Source organism: Rattus norvegicus, chromosome 19 (genome assembly GCF_021556685.1).
Source record: "Rattus norvegicus strain SHRSP/BbbUtx chromosome 19, alternate assembly SHRSP_T2T, whole genome shotgun sequence".
Classification (NCBI taxonomy): Eukaryota; Metazoa; Chordata; class Mammalia; order Rodentia; family Muridae; genus Rattus; species Rattus norvegicus.
The window spans coordinates 37,989,818-38,014,077 of record NC_141552.1 but is presented as its reverse complement, the minus strand read 5'-3'; the positions used below and the strand labels follow the sequence as shown (position 1 = coordinate 38,014,077).

Sequence of the window (24,260 nt, the reverse complement as noted above, 5' to 3'; positions counted from 1 at the left end):
TGCTATACAGCTGCAAAAAAATCGACAACATTCAGAAAGGAATATAGAAGTAATCCTAATGGAGAACCATGTGCTTCAGCTTTTCTTGCAATACAACCTCAGTATTAACCCCAGAGGTTCTGACCTTCAAAGTCGTGTTGGGAAACAGGTTTAGACAGATGCTCTTGTCCTTGACCATAAGTATGCTGTGTTTTTATTGTTGCAGATTAGACTTAGTTTTATCATTTATGTCAATGGATCTTTTTTTTCCTACTTTATGTCTGTGGCCTGTCCTGGGTGAATTTCCCTGATACTCCAAAAGAAAGTGTCACATTACCTGTTGTCGATGATTACTGGAGACCATGTGGTTCTTCTGAGAGAGCAGCAGATACTCTAATCTATGAGTCAGTCACCATAGCTCCTGCAGGTGGCTTTTGTCCTTCCAGGGCATGTGCTGTATTAGGTGGACAGGATCACCTCCAATGAAGTAGAGAGATCTCAGGAGATGTGTATTCATAGGTAACTTAAAGAGCTGTGCGTGCTCAATGTGCTAGGTTGCCAGGCATCTGTAGTGGGGCCTGGTGTCCCCACTGCTCATTGTGGGTTCAGGATCATCCTCCAGCATCACCGAGTTTCCATATTAGAGCAGATCTTTCAGCTATTATCAGTGATGATCATATATATATTAAGCACATCTTATAAAATACAGAATAGAAACTAGATTCCTGTATGCCAGCTTGGCATAATGAATTTTTTCCATAGAAAGAAAATTATCTTAATGTAAGCAATTTAGGGAGGAATGTCAAGAGCATCCATAGTGAAAGCAGCCTGTAGCTGTGAACACACATTTCTTTTGGAGAGCAGGCCTGTGCAAGCCCAAAACCTAGGTGGGACAGTTCAAGCTACCCCTTTTCCGTGGCAAATCTGGGATCCTATTGATAAAGCATTTTTTCCAGGTGACTAAATTCCAATTTATGGAATTGAACTAACTTACTGTGAGTGCAGGTGACTCAGAGAGTTAAAGTACAGGAGGAATAATCCAGAATGTCCACAAAATTTGCTGTCACACCAGGGCTTTTAAAAACTCTTCAGCTAGAGAAGCAATGTAGTCTTTACTTATTCTCAAGCTTAGGTCTTCTACTCATTCATCATAAGCTGACCATGACACAAAAGAGCCATCTGTGACAAAATAGAAGCTAGTTGTAGCTAGATTCACACCACACTATCACATCACTACCGTATTTGAGGTTCTCTGTTACTATCTAAGACCCTGGAAGAGGCCTGGGTCTTGCTACAGAAACTCATAATTATGTCTTCATGACACTGTGTGCTTTGTTCTGTTAATGCTACCATTGGCATACAATACCTTGGATACTTTGTGCTAACATCTGTGACATGAGACAATAGTTCATGTCTTCCTTACCTGAATAAACTGTCCTTAGAGTACAGTGTAGACGGAGGGGCTTCTTTTCTCTCTGAATTAACAAACGTTTCCAGTCTTCATCAAGTCTGTTAGCCATTGTCGGGGCCTGTCTTGAGATGGCTACATTGTCGGCTGAGTGTCTTCCTCCAGGCTGCTCTGTAATTTAGTAGAAGATTAATAGTGTTCTAGCCCTAGGATTTAATTCAATGTGACTGTACCTGACAAAAATGCTCAAAGCCCTAGTTTCCACCCTAGTCTTGTGTGTTACAGAGTAAGAAAATAAAGAACTACATTGAATTTCAAGTTTAGCCTCCAACAGAAGGAGAGCCTGCAGAGGGCCTTTAAGTAACTCTAAGTATGAGCTTCCCCACTGCTTCCTCCATCAATTCCATTATTGGTGTATTTTCCTCACTGCTCACTTTATTCTTGGTGTACAAAGAATGTGCACCATGTCAGTAAAGTGTGTGAGTGTGTGTGTGTGTGTGTGTGTGTGCGTGTGTTTGCGCGCGCATGTTCATCCATGAACTCACTATAAATTTTCATAAAATGTGTTAGAAGACTGAACTGAAATCTGTCGAGGTGCATGCAGACTCATGTTACTACTGTCCCATGGCACCTTGCAGGGAGCGCTGAAATGGTGGGCTACTTTAATACAGTCTAAAACTGGGCTATGCAAGGTTTTCAGTGAGATTTTGACCACTACAGAGAGCAGCAAAAGCTTCATTTATCACATGCTGCTCTTACCAAGGTCAGGCAAAGCCTCATCCTATAGAGAGTCTGGTAGGATTTGAAGGCAGGAAATAAACTCAGGGCTCGAATGAAACATTTAGAAACAAAGTGAATAATACAAAGCTTCAAGGAAGCCAAGAGCTGAATTTTTTTTCAGAAGATCCACAAAAGAAACAACTACAAACTACTCCTCCCTCAAACAACTACACACCAGAGAGATAATACATAAATTAATACATAAATCTGAAATGAAATGAGGGACATAACAGCAGACATCAAGCAAAATCAAAATCATTAGTTCTTACTGCAGAGGACTCTACTCCAGATAACTGAAATATGTGTCTCTTTGTCCTGTTTTCTTGTTAAGCATTTACTTACTGACGTATCTTTCTCTGAGGAATATAGTTTTTTTCTCAAGTGTGTCATTGTCTTTTTTTTTTCTTCTTTTAAGCAATTTGGGCCTTTTCTTCTGTTGTACATTTTAAGTGAGGCCATCCCTTAGTCCAATCCCAGTTTCCAGTGGCTGCCTCTTGTAGGCCTGTAACCAGGATAGGATCCTGCATAGCCATTTTCCAAGCCACTTTATCTGCTTTGTTACTGTCCCATGCCACTGAATCTCTTCCTTCTGATATCCTGAGCAATGAATAGTACTCACAGTTGTTGGCTTCATCAGGGCATCCAAGAGATGGTAAAGGCATCTGCAGCGCTGATGTGCTGGGGGGTAGAAGTTCAGCCATCCCAGATGACATTGTGTTTGTTGCCCACCATGGCAGCACCCACTTATCTCTGACCTTCATGAAGAGGACTGTTCCCGTCTGTGGACAAGGTCCTCGGCTTTCAGCAGGGGTCAATCAGCCAGTCACAGAGGTCTTTCCTCCACCCGTGGGCTTCTGCCAGTGCTTGACACTTGTGCTGTGGTGGCTCCAGGTCAGGATTGGGCAGCAAGGTGACCAGATTGCCCCCAACAGGTGGAGAATCTAGTCCATGTCAGCTGATCAGTGATCCCATCCTCTGGGACATTTCATTTAAAGGCAAAACATCAGCCACTCTACCACAGTTTAAGTCTTGGATTGGGTGATAATTGTCAGAGCCCGGTTGGCAGGAATGATGTGTTCCAGGCAGAACGGCACTAAGCCACACACACATCTCCCAGCATCAGGTACTGGTGCACTGAGACAGGTCTTAAGCTCCACATAAACACTCTGTAGATATGCATACACATGGCCTCACCCAGCCATTTTAGCACACGCAAGCCATTTTGGAGAGCAATTTTCTCATGAGCAAGGGATAGGGGCAGTCAGGCATGACCATGAACTAGTGGGTGGGTTACCCGGCCCACGCCAAGGTCCACTGTTCTTCGGGCAGTCCATAAGTATTGTTCGTTGCCAGTAGCCCCTTGCACTCAAGGTCTTTGGATATTGGCCCACTGGGGGGGGCATAGGAGCACAGAGCATTGGGTCCCTGTATCCACACTTCCCTTCTATCTCTGTACATAGCCAGCACTCTAGGACCAAGAAGCTCTCCAGTGGCCCCTCTTGTTCTTTCTTGGGCAGTCCCTGACCCAGTGTCCTTTTTCTTCGTATTAGGCACACTGATCTTTAGCCAGGAATTCTCTTCTGTTGCCAGGTACTATCTTCCTAGGTTCCCTAACTACTGTGGCCAGTATATGTTCCTCTCTTGTCTCTTTTCTTCCCTAGCTTCCTGTTCTTTTTACCTTCTTCCCTCTTTCTCTTCCTCAGTCTGTCTGTATCTTCTTCTACAGCTATTAGTTGCTGTCTACTTTTGTGCACCGACCCTGAACCATATATCAACCTTATTTTCTCTGCAACTTACAACAACTCTCTCAGTGACTTAGCTTAACCCTTCAAGTTTCTGTAACTTTTTCTTTATATCTTTTTCTTACTTTAGCCAAATTGGTGGGGCATTTTCTAGCCCCTTGGAGACCCACCCTTGGAGCCTGGTGGCAGACCTGGAGCACTCCCTACCTTCAGGGGTATTTAAGTCAACAGTCAGGAGTGACGGTCTTCCATCCATGTCTGGAACATTCTTTCTGGCCTCTAGTAGGATTCCGTCTTTCCTCAGTGGTAAAGAAGACCTGTAACAGTTACTAACAAGCATCTCAGATGGGATGGTGAGAAAACAAGGGAATCTTGAGAATAGAGGTCTACTGAAGAGGGCAAACAGCATTTAGTCACACAGCTAAACCAGGAGGCCTTCTTGGGACAAAAAGGCCGTTGTAGAAATAAGCACAAGCTTTGTTCCTGTGAAACAGAAAGGCAAGCAGAGAGGCAGCTGATCTGTTATCGACTATCTCTCTGGACTTAGATTTTACTTAAGAAGTACCTCCCTTCAGTGTCAGCTCAGTGGCTCTGTCTCTCAATAAACCCAGTCTCTGAAGGACACTAGGCTTCTAGTAAGAACTAATAACAATAGGATGGAGAGAGGGTTAGAACCTGGGTGTTAGATACTAAGTGGCTGACAAAAGAATTGTAACCAGTTCACCTGGGGCTATCAGGACTGTAGTAGTAGTCCTTTACCAAGCTGTCTCACTGGGTTAAAGGCCCATGGAAAAGAAAACATTAATCCTGACCTTGGCCACAGCCAAAGCCTGAATTCTAAATTTTGACTGGCAAAACAAAGTTCTTCACAGTTTGTTGTAGATTCTTTGAAACTATTTTAGGGGCTTCTCTGCCCCCCCCCCCCAACCTGGGGCATTTTGACCACAGCGGCAGGAACTGGCTGCTGTGGGGATAGGATCAAAGGCACTCTCCATGTCAATGATGACTAACAGGGAAGGTTACTTAATGTTGGAGGTCAACTCCTCTCTTGGAATAGGGCCAGCAGATAAGGCAGGCTCCCTTAAAGAACTTCTCTTAATGAACACTCTCCTTTTGTTAGCAAGTGTTGAAGGTCTGGCCACTGAAGGCAGCAACTGGAATTTTTTATTTATTTTTTTCCAGGGACAAAAGTCTCATAATACAACCACTAACTCTACGCTATCTTTGTTGTCAAAGCGTCAACCCCAGCCGGCCTCCTTACCTTGAAACTCCTCTTATGCTGACTTGGCCAGAGCTGCACTGCTGCCCACGCACAGCCTGTAGCTTGCTAGCAGGCCTACATGCTTGCCACCCTCAGCCCCTACATTTTCCTACTCTGTGCTGTCCCTTCCTTAGAAGCTGTGAATGTTTAAGCAACAGGGAGAATTTTTCTTCAGGATCTAAGGTAAAGCTTTCAGGTTCTTGTTAATGCCTGCTTCAGACGGATCACTCGCTAACCTGGAGTCCTTCATACACAATGGTTAACAGCAGCTGGGCTGGACAATGGGAGTAAAGAGAGGGGCAGCTCTCCTTGGGGAGGAGGCTCAAGAGAGAAAGATAAAACTCCCTGGCAGAAAACAATTTCTCTCAAGCAAATTATTTTTAACTTTTAAGTTAAGCACCAAGAGGACCAAGTAAAACTCCTTGACAAACAAAGCAAACAGTTTTATAAGCACCAAGAGGACCAAGTAAAACTCCTTGACAAACAAAGCAAACAGTTTCATGATTTCAAACACAGTCATCAGTCCAAGATTTCAAACACAGTTGTCAGTCCAAGTCCAAAAAATGAAACAAAAGCCAAAAAGACACTGGACAATACCACAGAAAACAAACCAGACAAACAAGACCAAGACAAAGCATCCTATAACCAATTTCCACAGATGCCTGGTACCTTCAGTACCTGGCCCAAACTGCAGCTTAACCTTAGCTGCTTCTGGGATACCAAACACAGAAACAGAATACAGACAACAGACACTAACACATCTAAGCACACTTGTCCATGCCTATACTTAAATAGGCAGCGGAACGCAACCTCCAAAGTCAAGTAACAGTCAGATCTTTTCGACTGTCAGTCGCCGGGTTCTCCCGACAATATTCGGCTCTTGGAATGTCTCCCAGAGCTGGGGCGTCCCCACTTCCACTATCTAAAAAAAGAAAACAAAAAGAAAACGGCTATTCGGAGTAGGAACCCAGTACCTACTCACAGGCGTCTGTCTGGGGCGGAAAACCCATCCGCCCAAGTACACTCAAATACGGGGTGGGAAGCCCATTCACCCGAGTGTACTCAAATTCAGGGTGGGAAGCCCATCCACCCGAGTGCACTCAAATTAAACCTAGACCATGGCACAATATACAGTACGTAATACACAACACACACACACACACACACACACACACACACACACACACACACACACAGCGGCCGCTTTCAACACTCACACCAACGTACCTCCAAGAGGCATTCGAGTCTCCGGGGGTCATGCTCATATCCCGGACGAGCCCCCAATGAAAGACCCCCAAACTTGGGGAGACTCTCGCTCCAGTCACAGGTTGGGGTACCCCCAGGAAACACGAGTAGCCGGTCTTGATGTAATCAGCAAGAGGCAGTTTTATTTACGAGATCTCGGGCTGACACGTATCCCACACAGGAGATTGAGTCAAGCCCCGAGGCTCTCTAGGCAGGAGCTTATATAGGGAAAACCAGGGGTTTCGTGTGGATACACATAATTGGCTAATACAAAGGGTGCACAGTTACTTTTGGCACGGAGTTACATCAACAAAGCATACGTGTAATCTAGCATCTCAGCAATGTGGGCAGGGCAACTCATCTCACTGCAGCAGGGGGATGACCCATCCTCAGGGAGTGAAGGAAGGGGAGGGGGTGGCTCCAGATGGCCAGTGTCCTTGGAAGCTGATAGTCAGGCTGGTGAGCCCTATCTCAAATTCTCTCAGGCATGTCTGCACTTTGTTTGAGACTAACTTTTTGAAATTTAACTCTTCATTCCCCTCTACTTGTTGTGAGTAGTTCTAATCTTAGAACTACATGGAGAGCTCAGCTTCATCTGGCATAACAGCTTGGTACTGTTGTCTTAACATGAGGACGTGTACAGCGCTAATCCGCTCCCTGACAAAAGCTAAAAGGCGATTAATGATGTAGGGCCCAAAAGTGAGCAAAAGGAGGAGGATAATCAAGGGACCAGCTAAGGCTGACAGCAGGGTGGTAAGTCATGGGGACCTATCGAACCAGCTTTGAAACCAGTTATCAGTGGTTTCTCGTTCTCGTCGTCTCTTGTCCAACCTCTCTCTAAGTTTAGCCACAGAATCTTTAATGGTCCCGGAGTGATCGAGGTAAAAACAACATTCTTCTCTCAAAGCAGCACATAGCCCTCTTTCTTTAAGGAATATCAGGTCTAATCTTCTCCTATTTTGAAGGACTACCTCTGAGAGGGAGGTTAGGTATTCTTGGAGGTCAGCTAAAAAGTCTTTAGGATTCCAATCTGAACACTATCTAAACCTATACACCAAGGTCATGACTATCTTAGAACTTTTAAACTTATGGTCCCTGAGGCACAGTCCCAAGAAGTGTTAGGAGTATTAACATATGTAATGTTACATCATTTGTAATAGAAATCAAGCCTATCTCTATATTTTTCTCGATGGAACCCAGGGCAAACATGAAATTCTTGTTTCTAAAGCACACTCCTCAAGTGAGCATTATAACATCCTCCCAGTCACTTATCTGATGTGTAAGTCTAGGGAGCTTTTTGAAGATCTGAGTGTCCCTCTAGGTCCCAGCTCTCAGGCCCAACAGCTAGTATGCGGCTGGTGAGGGCTGAGAATTGACGGCTGTCAGGGTGGTCAGCAGCACCAGGTACGGTCCTTTCCAGTGAGGCTCGAGTGTCTAGGCTCCGTGTCATTGTATGTAGCTACAGTCTCCGACCTGGAACGGATGAGATGTCTCGGGGGTCCCGGGGCATAGGCTGCTGCCAGCTGTGAGCAGATTTCTTTCTGTATCACCTGTAGGTCTTTTAGCCTGGCACATAAATCATTATTACTATGACATGTTGGTTCAGTAACATCATCTAATACAGTCAGAGGATCTGAGGCCCCATATAAGATCTCAAAGCTGAATCTGGAAGGGGTATTTCTTGCTCTGAAGAGAGCAAGAGGGAAGGAGTGTCACCCAGTCTGTGCCAGTCTCCATGGTCAATTTGAACAGGTTCTCTTTTAGAGTCTTATTTATTTATTCTACCTGTCCTGAACTTTGAGGTCTGTAAATATAATGTAATTTTCAATCAACCTCTAAATACTTGGCCACACCCTGGCAGCAGCCTATGCCCCGGGACCCCCGAGACATCTCATCCATTCCAGGTCGGAGACTGTAGCTACATACAATGACACGGAGCCTAGACACTCGAGCCTCACTGGAAAGGACCGTACCTGGTGCTGCTGACCACCCTGACAGCCGTCAATTCTCAGCCCTCACCAGCCGCATACTAGCTGTTGGGCCTGAGAGCTGGGACCTAGAGGGACACTCAGATCTTCAAAAAGCTCCCTAGACTTACACATCAGATAAGTGACTGGGAGGATGTTATAATGCTCACTTGAGGAGTGTGCTTTAGAAACAAGAATTTCATGTTTGCCCTGGGTTCCATCGAGAAAAATATAGAGATAGGCTTGATTTCTATTACAAATGATGTAACATTACATATGTTAATACTCCTAACACTTCTTGGGACTGTGCCTCAGGGACCATAAGTTTAAAAGTTCTAAGATAGTCATGACCTTGGTGTATAGGTTTAGATAGTGTTCAGATTGGAATCCTAAAGACTTTTTAGCTGACCTCCAAGAATACCTAACCTCCCTCTCAGAGGTAGTCCTTCAAAATAGGAGAAGATTAGACCTGATATTCCTTAAAGAAAGAGGGCTATGTGCTGCTTTGAGAGAAGAATGTTGTTTTTACCTCGATCACTCCGGGACCATTAAAGATTCTGTGGCTAAACTTAGAGAGAGGTTGGACAAGAGACGACGAGAACGAGAAACCACTGATAACTGGTTTCAAAGCTGGTTCGATAGGTCCCCATGACTTACCACCCTGCTGTCAGCCTTAGCTGGTCCCTTGATTATCCTCCTCCTTTTGCTCACTTTTGGGCCCTACATCATTAATCGCCTTTTAGCTTTTGTCAGGGAGCGGATTAGCGCTGTACACGTCCTCATGTTAAGACAACAGTACCAAGCTGTTATGCCAGATGAAGCTGAGCTCTCCATGTAGTTCTAAGATTAGAACTACTCACAACAAGTAGAGGGGAATGAAGAGTTAAATTTCAAAAAGTTAGTCTCAAACAAAGTGCAGACATGCCTGAGAGAATTTGAGATAGGGCTCACCAGCCTGACTATCAGCTTCCAAGGACACTGGCCATCTGGAGCCACCCCCTCCCCTTCCTTCACTCCCTGAGGATGGGTCATCCCCCTGCTGCAGTGAGATGAGTTGCCCTGCCCACATTGCTGAGATGCTAGATTACACGTATGCTTTGTTGATGTAACTCCGTGCCAAAAGTAACTGTGCACCCTTTGTATTAGCCAATTATGTGTATCCACACGAAACCCCTGGTTTTCCCTATATAAGCTCCTGCCTAGAGAGCCTCGGGGCTTGACTCAATCTCCTGTGTGGGATACGTGTCAGCCCGAGATCTCGTAAATAAAACTGCCTCTTGCTGATTACATCAAGACCGGCTACTCGTGTTTCCTGGGGGTACCCCAACCTGTGACTGGAGCGAGAGTCTCCCCAAGTTTGGGGGTCTTTCAAGAGGAAGAGGACAGCAGCCATGGTTAAGAGAGAGGAGAGCCTAGTCCCGAGGGCTGTCCAAGCGGAAGAAAGAATCAAGATGGTACACAGTCAGTAAGAGTTGAGCATTATTGTTTGGAAAGTAGATCTGATACCATGGAGGGCAGGCAGCTGCCCAGCTACTCTGCTGTTTAAGGCATAGTATCAGTAAATTTACAAAATATGTATAAGCACTAAGCCAGCACTAAACAGGATCCTAAAAGGAATACTTTAGTTTGAAGGGAAGGATAAAATATCAGAGGACTCAGGAAACAATTTAATAAAACTACGACAGTCAATCAAAAGTATCCAATAAAAACCATAAAAATTAACAAAATGACAAAATTTAATACATAGATTTAAATAACATTTGCATATTACTAAACTCAATTCACCAGTAAACTGACTTATACTTAGCAAGAAACAGGATCACCATCATGAGAGATATAGAGGATATACTAGGGAAACAGAACTAAGAAACAAGTCCCTATAGCAATTCTATGTAGTTTCTCTATCTGGCTGACAGAATAGATTTCAAACCAATCCTGTCCACAACATGTAAGGACATTCACTTCATTATTTGCAATTACCAAAAGATACTACAACTCTAAATATATACATATTAAACACAGGCTTCCTAAATTTAAAAACATATATTATCAGATAGATATGAAACTACAGATTAGCTATAACAGTGGTTGTGATTGGTGTTAATAGTCTATTCTGACCACTTGACAGATCATATGCAAATAATCAAAACAGGACGAGCAGAATTAAGTGACATCATCAGTCAAATGGACCTAACAAACTACACTGAACTATACAGTTTTCTATCAGCCTGTGGATCTGTCTCTAAAATTGACCACGGATTAGGACACAGAACAACGCTCAGGAAATATCAGAATGTTGAAGTAGTGTCCTGCATTCTATCTGAGCACAAAGGAATCAAACTGGTATCACACAATTGAAAGTACAGAACCTACACACACTCACAGAAAGTAAGCAACACAAACAACACACTACTGAAAGGGCCAAGGGAGGAAAATGTAAAATTCCTAGAAATGAGTGACAATAAAAATACAAGCACCACAGACCTATATGATACAACAACAGTTTTAGGAATTATGTTGCAGTCAGCAAAGCCATGGGAGTGTGCCCTGTTGGGTTTATGCCTTGAACTGGCTCACCACATTCCCAACTTCCCTTTGCAATGATAACATATATTTTTGGCATTACACATTGAATGTGTGTAATTTGCCTTTTGATTTCATAGGGGGAATAATTAAGGGACTGCCTGGAGTGTCATAAAGCACTGTGGATAAACTGTGTAGAGACTGAAAGACTACAGGGGTTTTGGAAGCTGAGCTAATGTATTTGTTATTATGATATGTTTAAGAACCTATGGGGAATTGGGAGTGGAATATGGTGATTTGAATGATAATGGCCCCCATAAACTCATGTATATGAATGTTTGTTGCTGGTTAGTGGAAATGTTCGGTAAGAATTATAAGATATGGGCTTTGAGGTTTCCAAATTCAATACCATTTATAGTTAACACTCACTTTCTCTGTGACCAACTTGCAGATAAGATGTAAGCTCTCAGGTAAATCTCTAGAAACATGGTGTCCTACCTGCTGCCATGTACCCCAGCATAATGATCAAAGACTTATGATCCTTGAACCTGTAAGCCGCAATAAACTCTTTCTTCTATAAGTTCCCTTGCCCATGGTGACTCTTTGCAGCATAGAAAAGAAATTAAGATTGGAAGGAACACTTAAATGAAAAATTTCTCAATAAAATACCACCCCGGAGCACATAGAAGAGCTTGAGCAGAAAGAGGCCGGTGCCCAGAAGCTGCTGCTGTGGTAGGAGGCAGTTATGGCAGTTGGAGGTGGGGGTGGAGGCAGAGGGATGGGAGAGGACCGAGGAGTTTCCCTAAAGACAAGAACAGACACCATCCTTACTACTCCAGAACCCATGCCAATCCCACCCCACCCCCTAAAATGCCCAGTCCACTGCCAAACCTCTCCATGCCTAGCATTCACTGCTTCATCCCCACTGTGCTCATTTCTTTTTTTTTTTTTAACTTCTTATTTATTCTCTGTGAACCTCACATCATGCAGCTCAACTCCATTCATCTACCCTCCCCTCGGGTCTGTCCTCCATCATTGCATCCTTCTCTAAATCAGAGCAAAAATATTCTGGTGCAAGCTACAAAAAGAAAAAGGAAAAAAAAAGACCATATATCCACAAAAGAGGTGTAAAATTATAAAATGAAAGACATAAACCCTTAAATTATTTAGAATTAACAATAGTACTTTTGGTCTCAGAGGATGTATTATGGCTAAGAAATGCAAGTTATGATAGATAGAGGATATAAAAGCTTAAAAAGTTATAGAAAGTGATTTAGGTACAAAATTTTAGACTAATCATTTAGAGAACGAAGTACCATCTCCAATTTTGTCAAATACAAATGGACTGAACATTGTGACTGTAATTCTTATCTGATGGATCCCATAATTTCTCTTATTTTATCTAGTTTATTAATGTTAATGTATTCATTTTTTACTACGATAAATGCTTTTGTGTTTGGTGGGGTGGCCATTTCCCAGAGTTCAGGTTCTGGGACCTTGCTCTATCAACTTAATGATGTTTATACCCTCATTTTAGACGTTTATGTGCACCCCCTATATCTCTTGACTATTTTATTTTTCTGATAGAAGCTCATGGTATATCTTACACAGGCCTGGGAGCAGTGCTCCTTTGGCGACATTGGTGCAGAGAGGAGAACCCCACAAGCAGCATGAGGTTCCCTTCGTTGATGGCTCCAATATTGCACTTTCCTCTCCCAACTGGTCTCCACACTTTTCCTAGCACCATAAAGACGTCAACTCTTTCTCCTAAGGAATTTTCTGGCAATTGTCAATTGCTAAGCACATGACTTCATGAGTGTTCCCCTAACATACACCCATGTTGTAACCTACCATGCAGACTATTTCTTGATGTGATTTAAAGCACCCGTACATAATGAGACAGGAGAACTTTTGACTGCATAATCAAGCTGGTGTGAAATCTCAGGAAGTTTTAATGGCTAACATTGGTGAATGAGGACAATTTGAGTTAGGATGAGACATTTTGGGGCAAGATATGGAAGGAAACATTCATTTAGATGCATAGGAACTACTAAGGTTTTTCTAATCAAGCCTTGAGGAAAATTTGGCTTTGGAAGCAGGAGATGCTCAGTGGCTCTCCCCAGGAAAGTCTCCTGGAAAGGGCACCTCTGCCTATGCTCAGTACAGGGAGATCATTAACAGGGAGGCAAAGTCTGCTCCCCATGACATCAGCTGTCCCTTCTATGACACTCTATTGTCTCCTAGAATTCTTGGCATCCTTTGTGATGTCACCAGTGTTGTAGTGACAACCAGTGCCCTAGTTTCTCTCAGTCTGAGTCTGGCGGTTATAAGCTAAGACATGTTTTCCCATCTTCGCAAGCTTTTTGGGAGGGGGAACGTCGATTGTGGAGAGATTAAAGTGAAGGAGTCTAGCCTTTCGTCTCTAAGTAATGATGGACAAAGACAGCACTTCTGGGGAATGTGGAGTAAGTTCTGGGCAGTGTATTTTGAGCTTCCTGCCAGGGTGGCTGTAGGCTTAAGCTGACCTTTCTAGCAATGGGCCACAACAACTGGAGCATCGGAAAAGGAATTGAATTTCCATGAATATCACAATTCTTGAAAGTCAAGGATTTCAGAACTTTAGTTTCCCCATCCCCACAGGGAGGATATGGTAAGGCCAATGCTATTATACTGTGAACTTCTGGTCTTTACTTTTACAGTTCATGTGTTATGTTACATTGACATAATAGCACCATCAGGAGTCATGGAGGGTCCACCGTTTCTGAGTTTAGACAGGGCAGCAATGTATTTCACTATCATTGCTTCTTTAAACACAGTGGATATCTGACAGAGTAACAGGGAGAGAATTGTGCTCCAGGCAATAACCTTATGTTCTTAGACCTCCTCTGATTTCTTCTAACTGGCAGGGTCATTGTTAGATTATATATTAGAGATTGTGTGTTACACAGATTTTTCTACAATACCAAAACTATTTGGAATGGGTAGACCAAGGTTCAGCCTGTAACCTGTTGGCACTTCTGGGGCATTTGGTGTTCAAATAGGGGAATTGATAAGTCTGTTGACCATGTCCTCCCCGGGAATGCTTTTTAAATCCAAAGTTGTTGGCCTGGAGTATCAGGGTAGGACATCTGAGTGTCTCCAATCACTCAAGTTTTGTGGATGGTGAATTTATCATCTGAGTTCTGAAACCACAGCGGTGAGGGTTCTGAAAACAAGCTGTACCCTGTTCAGCTGATAACAATCCTGGAGAAGCCATCTCCGTGGTACATGTAAGCACGTGATGTCCGGCATAGGGAACACCTGGCTGCTTACATCTCTTGGTCTCTATAGAGTAATGGGGGAACTGAGATCCACTGAGGATCTCTTAAGCACAGACCAAACTCTTTGCAGTGACACTGGGTTCTAGGCTTGTTCTCCTGTTTAGGCCTCACTGTGGTCTATGTATACTCTATGCATTCTCCCTATGCCTGTTCACTTGTGTTCTTCTACCTACAGAGGCTGGGAGAGAAACATCAACCCCTGAAACTGCCCTAAGCGAGAAGCAGGCCAAGAAGGAAAGGCAGAGGCTGATTAGAGAGCTGCAGCTCATTACCGAGGAGAGAAATGACCTGAGAGATCGCCTGAGGTTTCTGACAGAGAGATCTATGAAAAACAGGTATGAATCGCTCCTAATGCTCTTGGGTCTGCAAGGTTACCTTCATCTTATCCTATTAAGGTTTTGGGTTCTAGAAAGCTGTGCCTCCCTAACCACCCTGTGCGAAACCTCATCTCCCATATAGAGGAGATTCAGAACCTGACCCTTCCTGAGGAGAGAGATGGAAAATGGACTCATCTGCTTCCATTTATTGAAAAGCAGGATTGTTGCAGTTTGTTGCAGTTTCCTCTCCAACCCGAATAGGCCAGTACAAAGAAAACGCAACTCAATTAATATGAAAACCATCTAGTGTCTAGATTGGGCAGATCTACCCTACACTGTCATATTCCTAGCTCCCAAATCCCTCATCCCTTGCACCTTTTTTTTTTTTTTTTTTTTTTTGGTTCTTTTTTTCGGAGCTGGGGACCGAACCCAGGGCCTTGCGCTTCCTAGGTAAGCGCTCTACCACTGAGCTAAATCCCCAGCCCCCCCTTGCACCTTTTATTTGCCAGGTCTCCAGCTTCTCCTTCTCCCACAACAACTCTCTCCTCCCTTCTTTCCTTTCCCTCTCCTGACTCCTCCCCCTCCTGACTCCTCCCCTCTCGCTCCCGACTCCTCCCTCTGCCCAAATCTCGAGCTCTTGCCTTTATTTTACAAATTCAGAGAGAACTCCAAGGCAAACCACAACATTTCCCCCTTTTTGTCCAGTTAAAAAACCTTTTCCCTATACATATGTTAACTAAGTATTATTACCATTCTGCAATTTATAAAACCAACAATACACTCATCACCCAGTCCATCAATTTTGTTCATTAACCATGTCATCTATACTAAAAACTATACCTGACTATATCCTGGTTCTAGATCCTATGCCACCTGAAAACCACCCTAACAGATTTATCATCTTTCTCAATACTAAACCGCTTGGGTTGTCTATGAGACTACCAGTCTCCAACCACATCAGAAATCCAGGAATGATTAATATTACCTGAAAATATGGGAAGCACAAAACATGGCTTCCAAGCTTAGCCAATTTATAGAGACTGTTGATCACCTGGACAGTCCCTCTATTCCTTAATATGTTGGAGCATCAGTCTTCAGCCTTCTGGCGCAGGATTATCTGACAAACCTTTGTAATGCAGATTTTGAAGGGCTGATCACCCTGCCTTGGCAGAGATTTTCAGTCGACTATTCTGCATAATTTGTCCTTTTCTGGACAGTGTTTTGTCTGTAGATGAATTGAAGCAATTTGCTCAGTGGCTGTCTCACCACGATTTGAGCAACTCCATTGATGCTCAATTTCTTCTTCGAGTCTAAGGGGTCCTGTCAGGGGCCGACAGGTCTCTAGTCAAATGATCTAGACAAAGAAATGTCCATAAACGGGTTATTCTGTGGACTTCTGACACCCTTGAAGATTTCCTATCTACATAGGCGTTTTTGAACTGTTAAGCATAGACTACCGTTGGCCCTTTCTAATGGAAGTATTTCCAAAACCCATCTAAACTGACTCAGAACCATGACTTTGCTATCTGGTCTTTAGCTGGTACTGGTTAATCAACTAAAAATAATGTATAATAGCAGTTATAGGACTGGGTCTAAGACTTGTATTCTTAGATGCATAGTGGAGGCACAATGCTTATGTTAAAGTAGCAATATTAATCTCAATTATAAATCAATAAGAAAGTATACCAATGAAAACCTCGCATTTGTGTAAAATGCATTCTATACCAATGAAAAGATTGCAGCTTCAACTTTGTATCAATTACAAACATTTCTATCAATGTAAGATATAGCTGTAAAATTTTGTTTAAGAGTAAGTTTGCTAATCTATCCCTGTTTGTCTATTTCTCTAACTTCTATGTATTACTATATCACCCCCCCCTTTTTTTTTAAATTAAGAAGGATAGAAAAGAGGAAAGGAAAGGTAGCAATCCCTGAGTTTACATTCTCTAGTTCCCCCTGCCCAAAGCTACATTTGTATTGTATCCCTTAAAAGAAAACATATCCACAGCTCTTAGAATAACCAGAACCATCCACCCCAACATAAGGAACTGGGACAATGATCTTCCTTGTCTGTTTCCAGCTGAATTGGGGTGAAGAATTCCCTTCTGAGGCCCAAGGGGAATTAGGAAGAGTTGGCTTTGTCGAAGTAGAGCTAGCCGGGATTTGCCTGCCAGTCACTCTGTGCTGAGAAAGTTCATCGCTTAGCTGACCTCTTGACTAAGACAGTCTGAAGGGCTGGATAAGCAAGATGGCCATTCTGGGAAAGTTCTGAAAACAAGCCTTTAAATGAAGCAGCTTCAGTGTCATTGAGGGAGAATCAAACACGAAGTTGGACTGGAAGGTCCCGGAATCTCAGCATCCCAGAGTGTGGATCATTTCAGGGCTGTCTTTCTCTTCTTTCATCCTGCAGCACACAAGACTTACAAGCATCAGATAGTTCTGTAAGCGCATCCACATGGAGTAAGCCGGGTGCACAGCTTAGTTAATAAAGATCAACAAAGGAAGGTGACTGCCTTTCTCCAGGTTAGTTTGATCATATAATCAAACCGTAACATAATTTAGTAATACATGCCATTTTACAGGATGCATGTAATAACAAGTTATGAGAAATTCGTACTCAAAATGTTACTGGCTGTTTATAGACACTTTAGCCAGTTCATACACGGAGACCTAGACATCCTCATATATACATCACCTATTTGTTGATTGTCTTAGTCTCCCTTTTCTTCTGTGTTGCCAAGGACTTCAGGAGGTCTCCCCTTGTCATGTCTGATCTTTATCAGCCTGGAAGGAACCCACAGCTTTTCTTCTCCTGTAGAAACATAGGCATAGCCCCTTCCCCAGTGTAACACATTTCCCATTTTCCATCCTGATGTCAGAATATCCTTAATATAAACAGGCTGGTTTAGTTCAGTAGTCTTTTCCACAATCCAATGTCTTTCAGCAGCTGTGCTGTTTTGTTCATCAGCATTTAAAAAATTCAAGGTTAATAAAGCACTATGTAGCCTATCTCTGGGAGTTTTTGTTGCCCCTTTTTGCCTGTTAAGCATCTCCTTTAGACTTCGATTAGATCTCTCCACAATCGCTTGTCCTGTAGGATTGTGTGGTATACCTGTAACATGTTTTATATTATAATATTCAAAGAAGCGCTTAATCTTGTTAGAGATATATGCTGGACCATTGTCCATTTTAATTTGTATGGGTATTCCCATTATAGCCATAACTTCTAACAAATGTGTAATTACAGAATCGGCCTTTTCTGACGCTAAGGCAGTTGCCCATTGAAATCCTGAATATGTATCTATAGTATGGTGTATGTATTTCAGCTTACCAAACTCTGTAAAATGGAGAACATCCATTTGCCAAATTTCATTTCTTTGGGTGCCCTTAGGGTTAGTTCCTGTAGGCAATGGAGTTTGATTATATATTGAGCAAGTAGAACATTGCCTCACAATCTCCTTGGCTTGTTGCCAAGTGATAGAGAATTCTTTCTTTAAGCCTTTGCTGTTAACATGGTGTTTTTTATGGAATTCTGAAGCCTCTAGTACACTTCCTATCAGTAGCTGGTCAATTTCATTATTACCTTGCGCCAGAGGGCCTGGCAGACCTGTATGGGATCTTATGTGTGTTATATATAGTGGGTAACTCCTATTTCTGATCTTTTGTTGTAGCTGAATAAATAGTGATGTCAATTCAGAATAATCCTGAATAAGTTCAGCAGTCTCTATGTGTAAAACAATCCTTTCTGCATATAGAGTCAGTTACTATATTAAGACGCTCTTGAAAATCTGACAACACCATGAGTATTGCATACAATTCAGATTTTTGAACTGACTTTAGGGACTCTCAGTCACCTTGCTTACATTTTCTGATTTATATCCCGCCTTTCCTGACTTACTGGCAGCAGTGTAAAATGTTGGGCCCCCAGATATTGGAGTTCCCTTTATTATACGAGGGAGGATCCAGTTAGTTCGTTTTATGAACTGAAGTCGCTTGCTTTTAGGTTGTCTGTTGTTAATCTCTCCTAAGAAGTTACTGCATGCTCTTTGCCAATGTTCATTTTGTACCCACAAAGAGGCAATTTCTGCATTAGTAAAAGGTACCACAATTTCAGCCGGATCCATTCCAACTAATTGTCGAAGTCTCAATTTTCCTTTAAGTATCAATTCAGAGACCTTCTCAATGTAGGTTTTCAGTTTCTTACTCTGTTTATGTGCTAAAAATATCCATTCTAAGATATAATCTTCCCTCTGCATGAGAATTCCTGAGGGGAATGAGTAGAGGGTAGGATGACTAAGACGCAGGCCATCTTTGGATCAATACGATCTAGATCTGTGTCCTGCAATTTCCTTTCTACCAAAGCTAGCTCTTCCTCAGCCTCAACTGATAGTTTCCTTGGGCTATTTAAATCTTTATCGCCTTGTAACGTTTGAAATAAATTGCTCAACTCTTGAGTGGTCAAGCCAATCACAGGCCTCAACCAGTTAATATCTCCCAGTAGTTTCTGAAAATCATTAAGTGTCCTTAATTGATTTCTTTTGATTTGCACCTTTTGTGGCCTAATCCTTTGTAGACTTATTTTATACCCTAGATAATTAATAGAATCCCCTCTTTGTATTTTCTCAGGGGCGATTCGTAATCCCCAGCAAGGTAAGGTTTTTTTCACTTCATCAAACATTCTTTCCAGGAAATTTATATCTGAATCAGACAATAAAATGTCATCCATGTAATGATAAATAATAGATTGGGGAAATTGTTTGCGAATCATCTCCAATGGCTGCTGTACAAAATATTAACACAAGGTAGGGCTATTCAACATTCCTTGTGGCAGGACTTTCCATTGATATCCTTTTATGGGGCGACCTCTATTGAGGGTAGGCACTGAAAAGGCAAACCTTTCCTTATCGCCTTCATGTAGAGGAATAGTGAAAAAACAATCTTTTAAGTCAATCACTATAATAGGCCACTCCTTAGGCTACTCCTTAGGCAGCAAAGAAGGCAGTGGGATCCCAGGCTGCAGGGAACCGATCGGCTGAATAATCTTAATTGCTCTGAGATCTGTCAACACCCTCCATTTGCCAGACCTTTTTTTAATGACAAATACTGGAGAATTCCAAGGGCTGGTGGACTCCTCTATATGCTGAGCCTCCAGCTGCTCCTGGACTAGCTGTTCTAATGCCTGTAGTTTTTCTTTTGTCATAGACCACTGATCATTCCAGATGGGTTGGTCAGTCAGCCGCCTTAGTGGCAAGGCTGTTGTTGTCTTAACAGCAGTGGCTCCTTGGGGTAGCACTAAATTGTCAGCCTCTGCTGTATCTTGCTTATGGACAGCTTGAACAGTCTCTAACTGTCCTTGATAACATTCCCTGACTGATTTAAAGTTTTTATTAGGAGCCTGATGAATTTCAGGGCCAGACCCTGAAACTGAGGGGATATTAATTTGAGTTTTCCACTGCTGTAGTAGATCTCTTCCCCATAAGTTAATGGCTATATCAGCCACGTATGGCCTTAATTTTCCTACCTGACCTTCTGGTCCTATACATTTAAGCCACCTGGTGCTTTGTTTTATTTGGGATAAAGTGCCAACACCTTGAAACTGCATATCCACTCCTTGAAGTGGCCAACTCCTTAGTGGGCCAAGATTTTGGAGATATGATGGTGACATCTGCTCCAGTGTCAACCATTCCTTCAATTTCAATATTGTTTACCAGTATTTTTAGTTTTGGCCTTTGGTCCTCTATAGACGTTTGCCAAAATATTCGTTTTTCGCTCCCTTTGAGGCTTTTGGAATTGTCCATAGGACTTCCCTCAGCCTCCTCTGGTCCCAGAACATCTATTTTTGAAGTCGTGCCATTTAATTGTTCTGAGGAAGAGAACTCTCCCTGCCTGGCATTGGGGCCTGCGAGAGGCCCCCCTGGGAGTTTTTTGGCAGGATGTGGCCCCATCTGTCTGTTATTGCTCTACATTCCTTAGTCAAATGTTCACCTCTGCCACATCTTTGACACATTCCAGGAGGCATAGTCCCCCTTTTGGTATTACTTTGGTTTTTCTTGCAGTAATATCTGAGATGACCCTGCTCACCACAATTAAAACATTTGAAATCTTGGGTCATCTCTAGCTGCCCAGTGGCAGCTTCTCCTATCACAGTGGTATCAGGAGAACAAGATCCAACAATAGCTGTATATCTAATCCACTCATCTATTGGTGCGGACCTCGCCTTTAGTGGTCTGATTACTTCCCTGCATTCGGTATTTGCATTTTCAAAGGCTAAAGACTCAATTATCGCCTTTCTTGCCGCTGAATCTGGTACACTCCTTTCCACAGCTGAGGTAAGCCTTTGTAAAGAGTCAGGGAAGGTTTCTTTAGGACCTTGTATGACTTGAGTGAATGTTTCAAGTCTTTTCCCTGATTCTGCAACTTTGTCCCAGGCCTTTAAGGCTGACAATCGACACCATGCCAGAGTTTCTTCATCATATACAGCCTGCACCTCTACTTCAGCAAAGCGGCCTTCACCAAGCAGTTGATCTGTGGAAATCTCTCTGCCTCTAGCTCTATTTTGTCGTGCTATCTCCCTCACTTCTCTCCACCACGAAATCCATTGTAAATTTTCAGCAGACTCTAGAATTGCTCTTACCATATCTTTCCAGTCTTGGGGGATTACTCTATTTTTAATAGCCCAAGAAATCAAGATTTGTTTTACAAATGGTGAATGCTTCCAAAATTAGTTACGCTTTCCTTAAATTTCCTCAATTCTAACACATCCATGGGTTGCCATTCAAATTCTTCATAACCCTATGGATGATCATCGTCTGGAGGCCTTTGTTGTACACTAACTGGATAGACTAAAGTTTGTTTCCTAATAACCTTAGGTTGGCTTTCCCTAATTTTATCTTCTGTCTCTACCTGAGTTTTTTCTTTAGTTGTAATTTTAAATTCCTCTCTTAAAGTCTGTACCCATGCTTCATATCTCTCCTTCTGTCTTTCCTCCTGTTCCTTGAGTTCCTGAATTCTCTGTTCAAGGCTTTGCTTCCACACTTTGAATTTTTCTTTATATTGTACTTCTAATAATCTGCTATCCATTATCTTTTGATTGATTAATTTTAAAAAGTTATTCTCCAAGTCTTGCTTCCAAACCTCATTACTTTCTCTCTGCTGTTCAGTATGACCTGTGAGCTGTTGTATGTCTGTTCTAACATCCTTTCTAGTTCCTGTCTACCACCTTCATTTTCATCTTTTGTCTCTTATTCTGATCTATAATTTCCTTTGTCTTCAATTCTAGTGTTCCTTCTAGGCTACATTGCCAAGACTTAATTTTCTTTCTGTTGTTCATGTTGTTCCATAATTACCTGTATCTTCTGTTCTAAGCCCTGCTTCCATAATCTTAGCTTCTCTTTATGTTGTAATTCTGATATTGCAGCCTCTGCCTTATTTTGATTTGCTAGTTTTAGTAAGTTATCCTCTAGACTTTGCTTCTAGATTCTATCTCTATATCCCTGCTGTTCAATTTGATCTATGAGTTGTCGAATTCTTTTTTCTAGCGTCTCTTCTAGCTCCTGTTGCCAAGACTTAAGCTTATCTCTCTGTTGTTCAGAGTCATCTATGAATTTCAGAAAATTCTGTTCTAGCATTACTTGTAATTTCTTTTCTAAGGCTAGAAATTTGCTATTTAGGGCCCTGTCTTTTGAGAAGATATAGTAAATCAGAAGAATGAATATTGCAATACCGGTAAATGATAAAGTGTCTATTTCCTCAAAATTCACAACCGTCAGACCATTCAAAATATCATTCCATAAGGCCCAAAAGATATTCATTGTGTTTCTCATCTTTAAGTATCAAAAGGTTATATATATCTCTCTTACATCAAAGGGGAGGGGCCTCTTTGGGTTGTCTCCGGCTTTGCTAGGTCTTGTGGTGATCTCAGGAATCCTGTTCAATGTGCCGGCCAGAAAACTCCCTCACAGGGCAGTTGTGCTCTAGGTTCTCCTATCCCTTTCCTCGATTCTAGATGATGCCCTCGGCTGTAGCTCTCTGTCTGGGGTTTAGGGCAGGGAGCCTCTCTGCAGTTCTCCGTAGACCCCTCAGACCCAGTCAACTCCCAATCCACCAGTTCTCCTGCCTAGATCTCTATCAGAGCCCTATTCTGGGGGTGAGAGGGAAGTAAACTTTTATCTCAGGTTAGTTGAGTTCTAATCGATACGTTGGGCGCCATTTTGTTGCAGTCTGTTGCACTTCCCTCTCCAACCCGAATCGGCCAGTACAAAGAAAACACAACTCAATTAATATGAAAACCATCTAGTGTCTAGATTGGGCAGATCCACCCTACACTGTCATATTCCTAGCTCCCAAATCCCTCATCCCTTGCACCTTTTATTTGCCAGGTCTCCAGCTTCTCCTTCTCCCACAACAACTCTCTCCTCCCTTCTTTCCTTTCCCTCTCCTGACTCCTCCCCCTCCTGACTCCTCCCCTCTTGCTCCCGACTCCTCCCTCTGCCCAAATCTCAAGCTCTTGCCTTTATTTTACAAATTCAGAGAGAACTCCAGGGCAAACCACAACACAGGATTTGTGGTCTGAATGAAGAATTCAGGGATAAAGTCAGGGAGCATGAGTTCCCAGTGGGCATTTGGAAAGCCCTTGACAGCTGGTGGCTTTGCAAGATTGTAATTGCAGTGAGTTTATGGTGAGTCTCTGTACATGATAGGCAGGGCACTGAGTGCTGGAAGATCCAGGCAGCAGCCTGAGGGTCCTGGTCCCACACTGTTCATCTCAATGCTTGATTAGAAGGTCTCAGGCTCAGGCCTGTTTGTTATTGTCTGTGTGTCTTGCCCTCTGAGACAGCAATGGTGCATGCATTTCTCCTGGTTCTCACAGTGCTCTCTGTTTCCATATTTGCTTTTCTCTTTCTCTGACTCTGTTTACTTTTCTCTTTTTTGTGGGTGTGTCTCAGTCTGTGAGTCTGTGTGTGTATACATCCAAATGCATATGCACAACTTTTATATGTTTATATTTCCCCGCACACTTGGATTCTACGGGTCTATATCTTGGCCTGAGTATTTACCTGTAACACTTTCATGGTGATGTGAATGCTTTGTTCTGGGAGCCCCAACGTCAAAAGCACAGTTCTTTGCCTATGTGGCCACAATTGTCTGTATATTTGTATTCCTTGTGCAGAGTATAATTTTTTGTTGACATATGGTCTGTTATCAAAACAGGAAAAAGGAAATCACAGGATTCTGGGGGTGTTGGGGTTGGGGGAGCATGGAGAGGTGTGGCCTAGGCTCTTGATAGCTTAACTGGCTAGACTGCAGATTTCCTCCTGATTGAACAAAGGGAGCCAGGGAACCCTCCATCTGGATGCCGAGCTTCTGGTGTCCTGGACTCACAAAAACATGTTTCTGAAGGTGAAGAAGATCCCAATATGTAGAATTCAGAAGGTGTCCTTCCAGGACTGGGGTATTACAGGACCCACCCTGAGTTCATATATTCCTAAAAGCTGATGTTCACTGGATTCTATCATTTGGGGTCAGGCCCTATTTCAGGCCAAATCCATTATATGAAGATCTGGAGAGAATGGAGGAGGAGATCATACCAATTCTGCACAACTTAGAGATGGAGAACACTGAGATCCATGAGAACAACCATAAGCTGAAGAAGGAGATTACCTTCTCTAGGTAAGTCCTGGTCAGAAAGGCTATCACTAATTGGTGCTTGGGCCAAACA

General features: G+C 42.7%; 2 protein-coding genes and 1 long non-coding RNA gene across 4 annotated transcripts in view; 1 reads left to right on the top strand and 2 right to left on the bottom strand.

Annotated features, from left to right (window-relative positions):
- Positions 1-6,612, bottom strand: part of LOC134483318 (igE-binding protein-like) — a 32,176-nt gene extending 25,564 nt beyond the window's left edge. The window contains exons 1-2 of the long non-coding RNA XR_015644002.1: positions 4,117-6,612; positions 1,403-1,558 (exon numbers count right to left, since the gene is read on the bottom strand). This is a non-coding gene — a long non-coding RNA (igE-binding protein-like). The remainder of the gene's footprint in view (positions 1-1,402; positions 1,559-4,116) is intronic.
- The window catches only part of LOC134478811 (disks large homolog 5-like), a 67,645-nt gene that overhangs the window by 2,630 nt on the left and 40,755 nt on the right, over positions 1-24,260 (top strand). For both annotated transcript variants that reach the window (XR_015644001.1, XM_087596653.1), the window contains exons 2-3: positions 14,401-14,560; positions 24,068-24,211. Coding sequence is in view for 1 of the 2 variants with exons in the window: in XM_087596653.1 (XP_087452779.1) it covers positions 14,550-14,560; positions 24,068-24,211 (155 nt within the window). In the remaining variant the exon portion in view is untranslated. The remainder of the gene's footprint in view (positions 1-14,400; positions 14,561-24,067; positions 24,212-24,260) is intronic.
- LOC134483321 (disks large homolog 5-like) overlaps positions 1-24,260 on the bottom strand; it is a 115,657-nt gene that overhangs the window by 64,782 nt on the left and 26,615 nt on the right. The gene's annotated exons all lie outside the window — the stretch shown is intronic.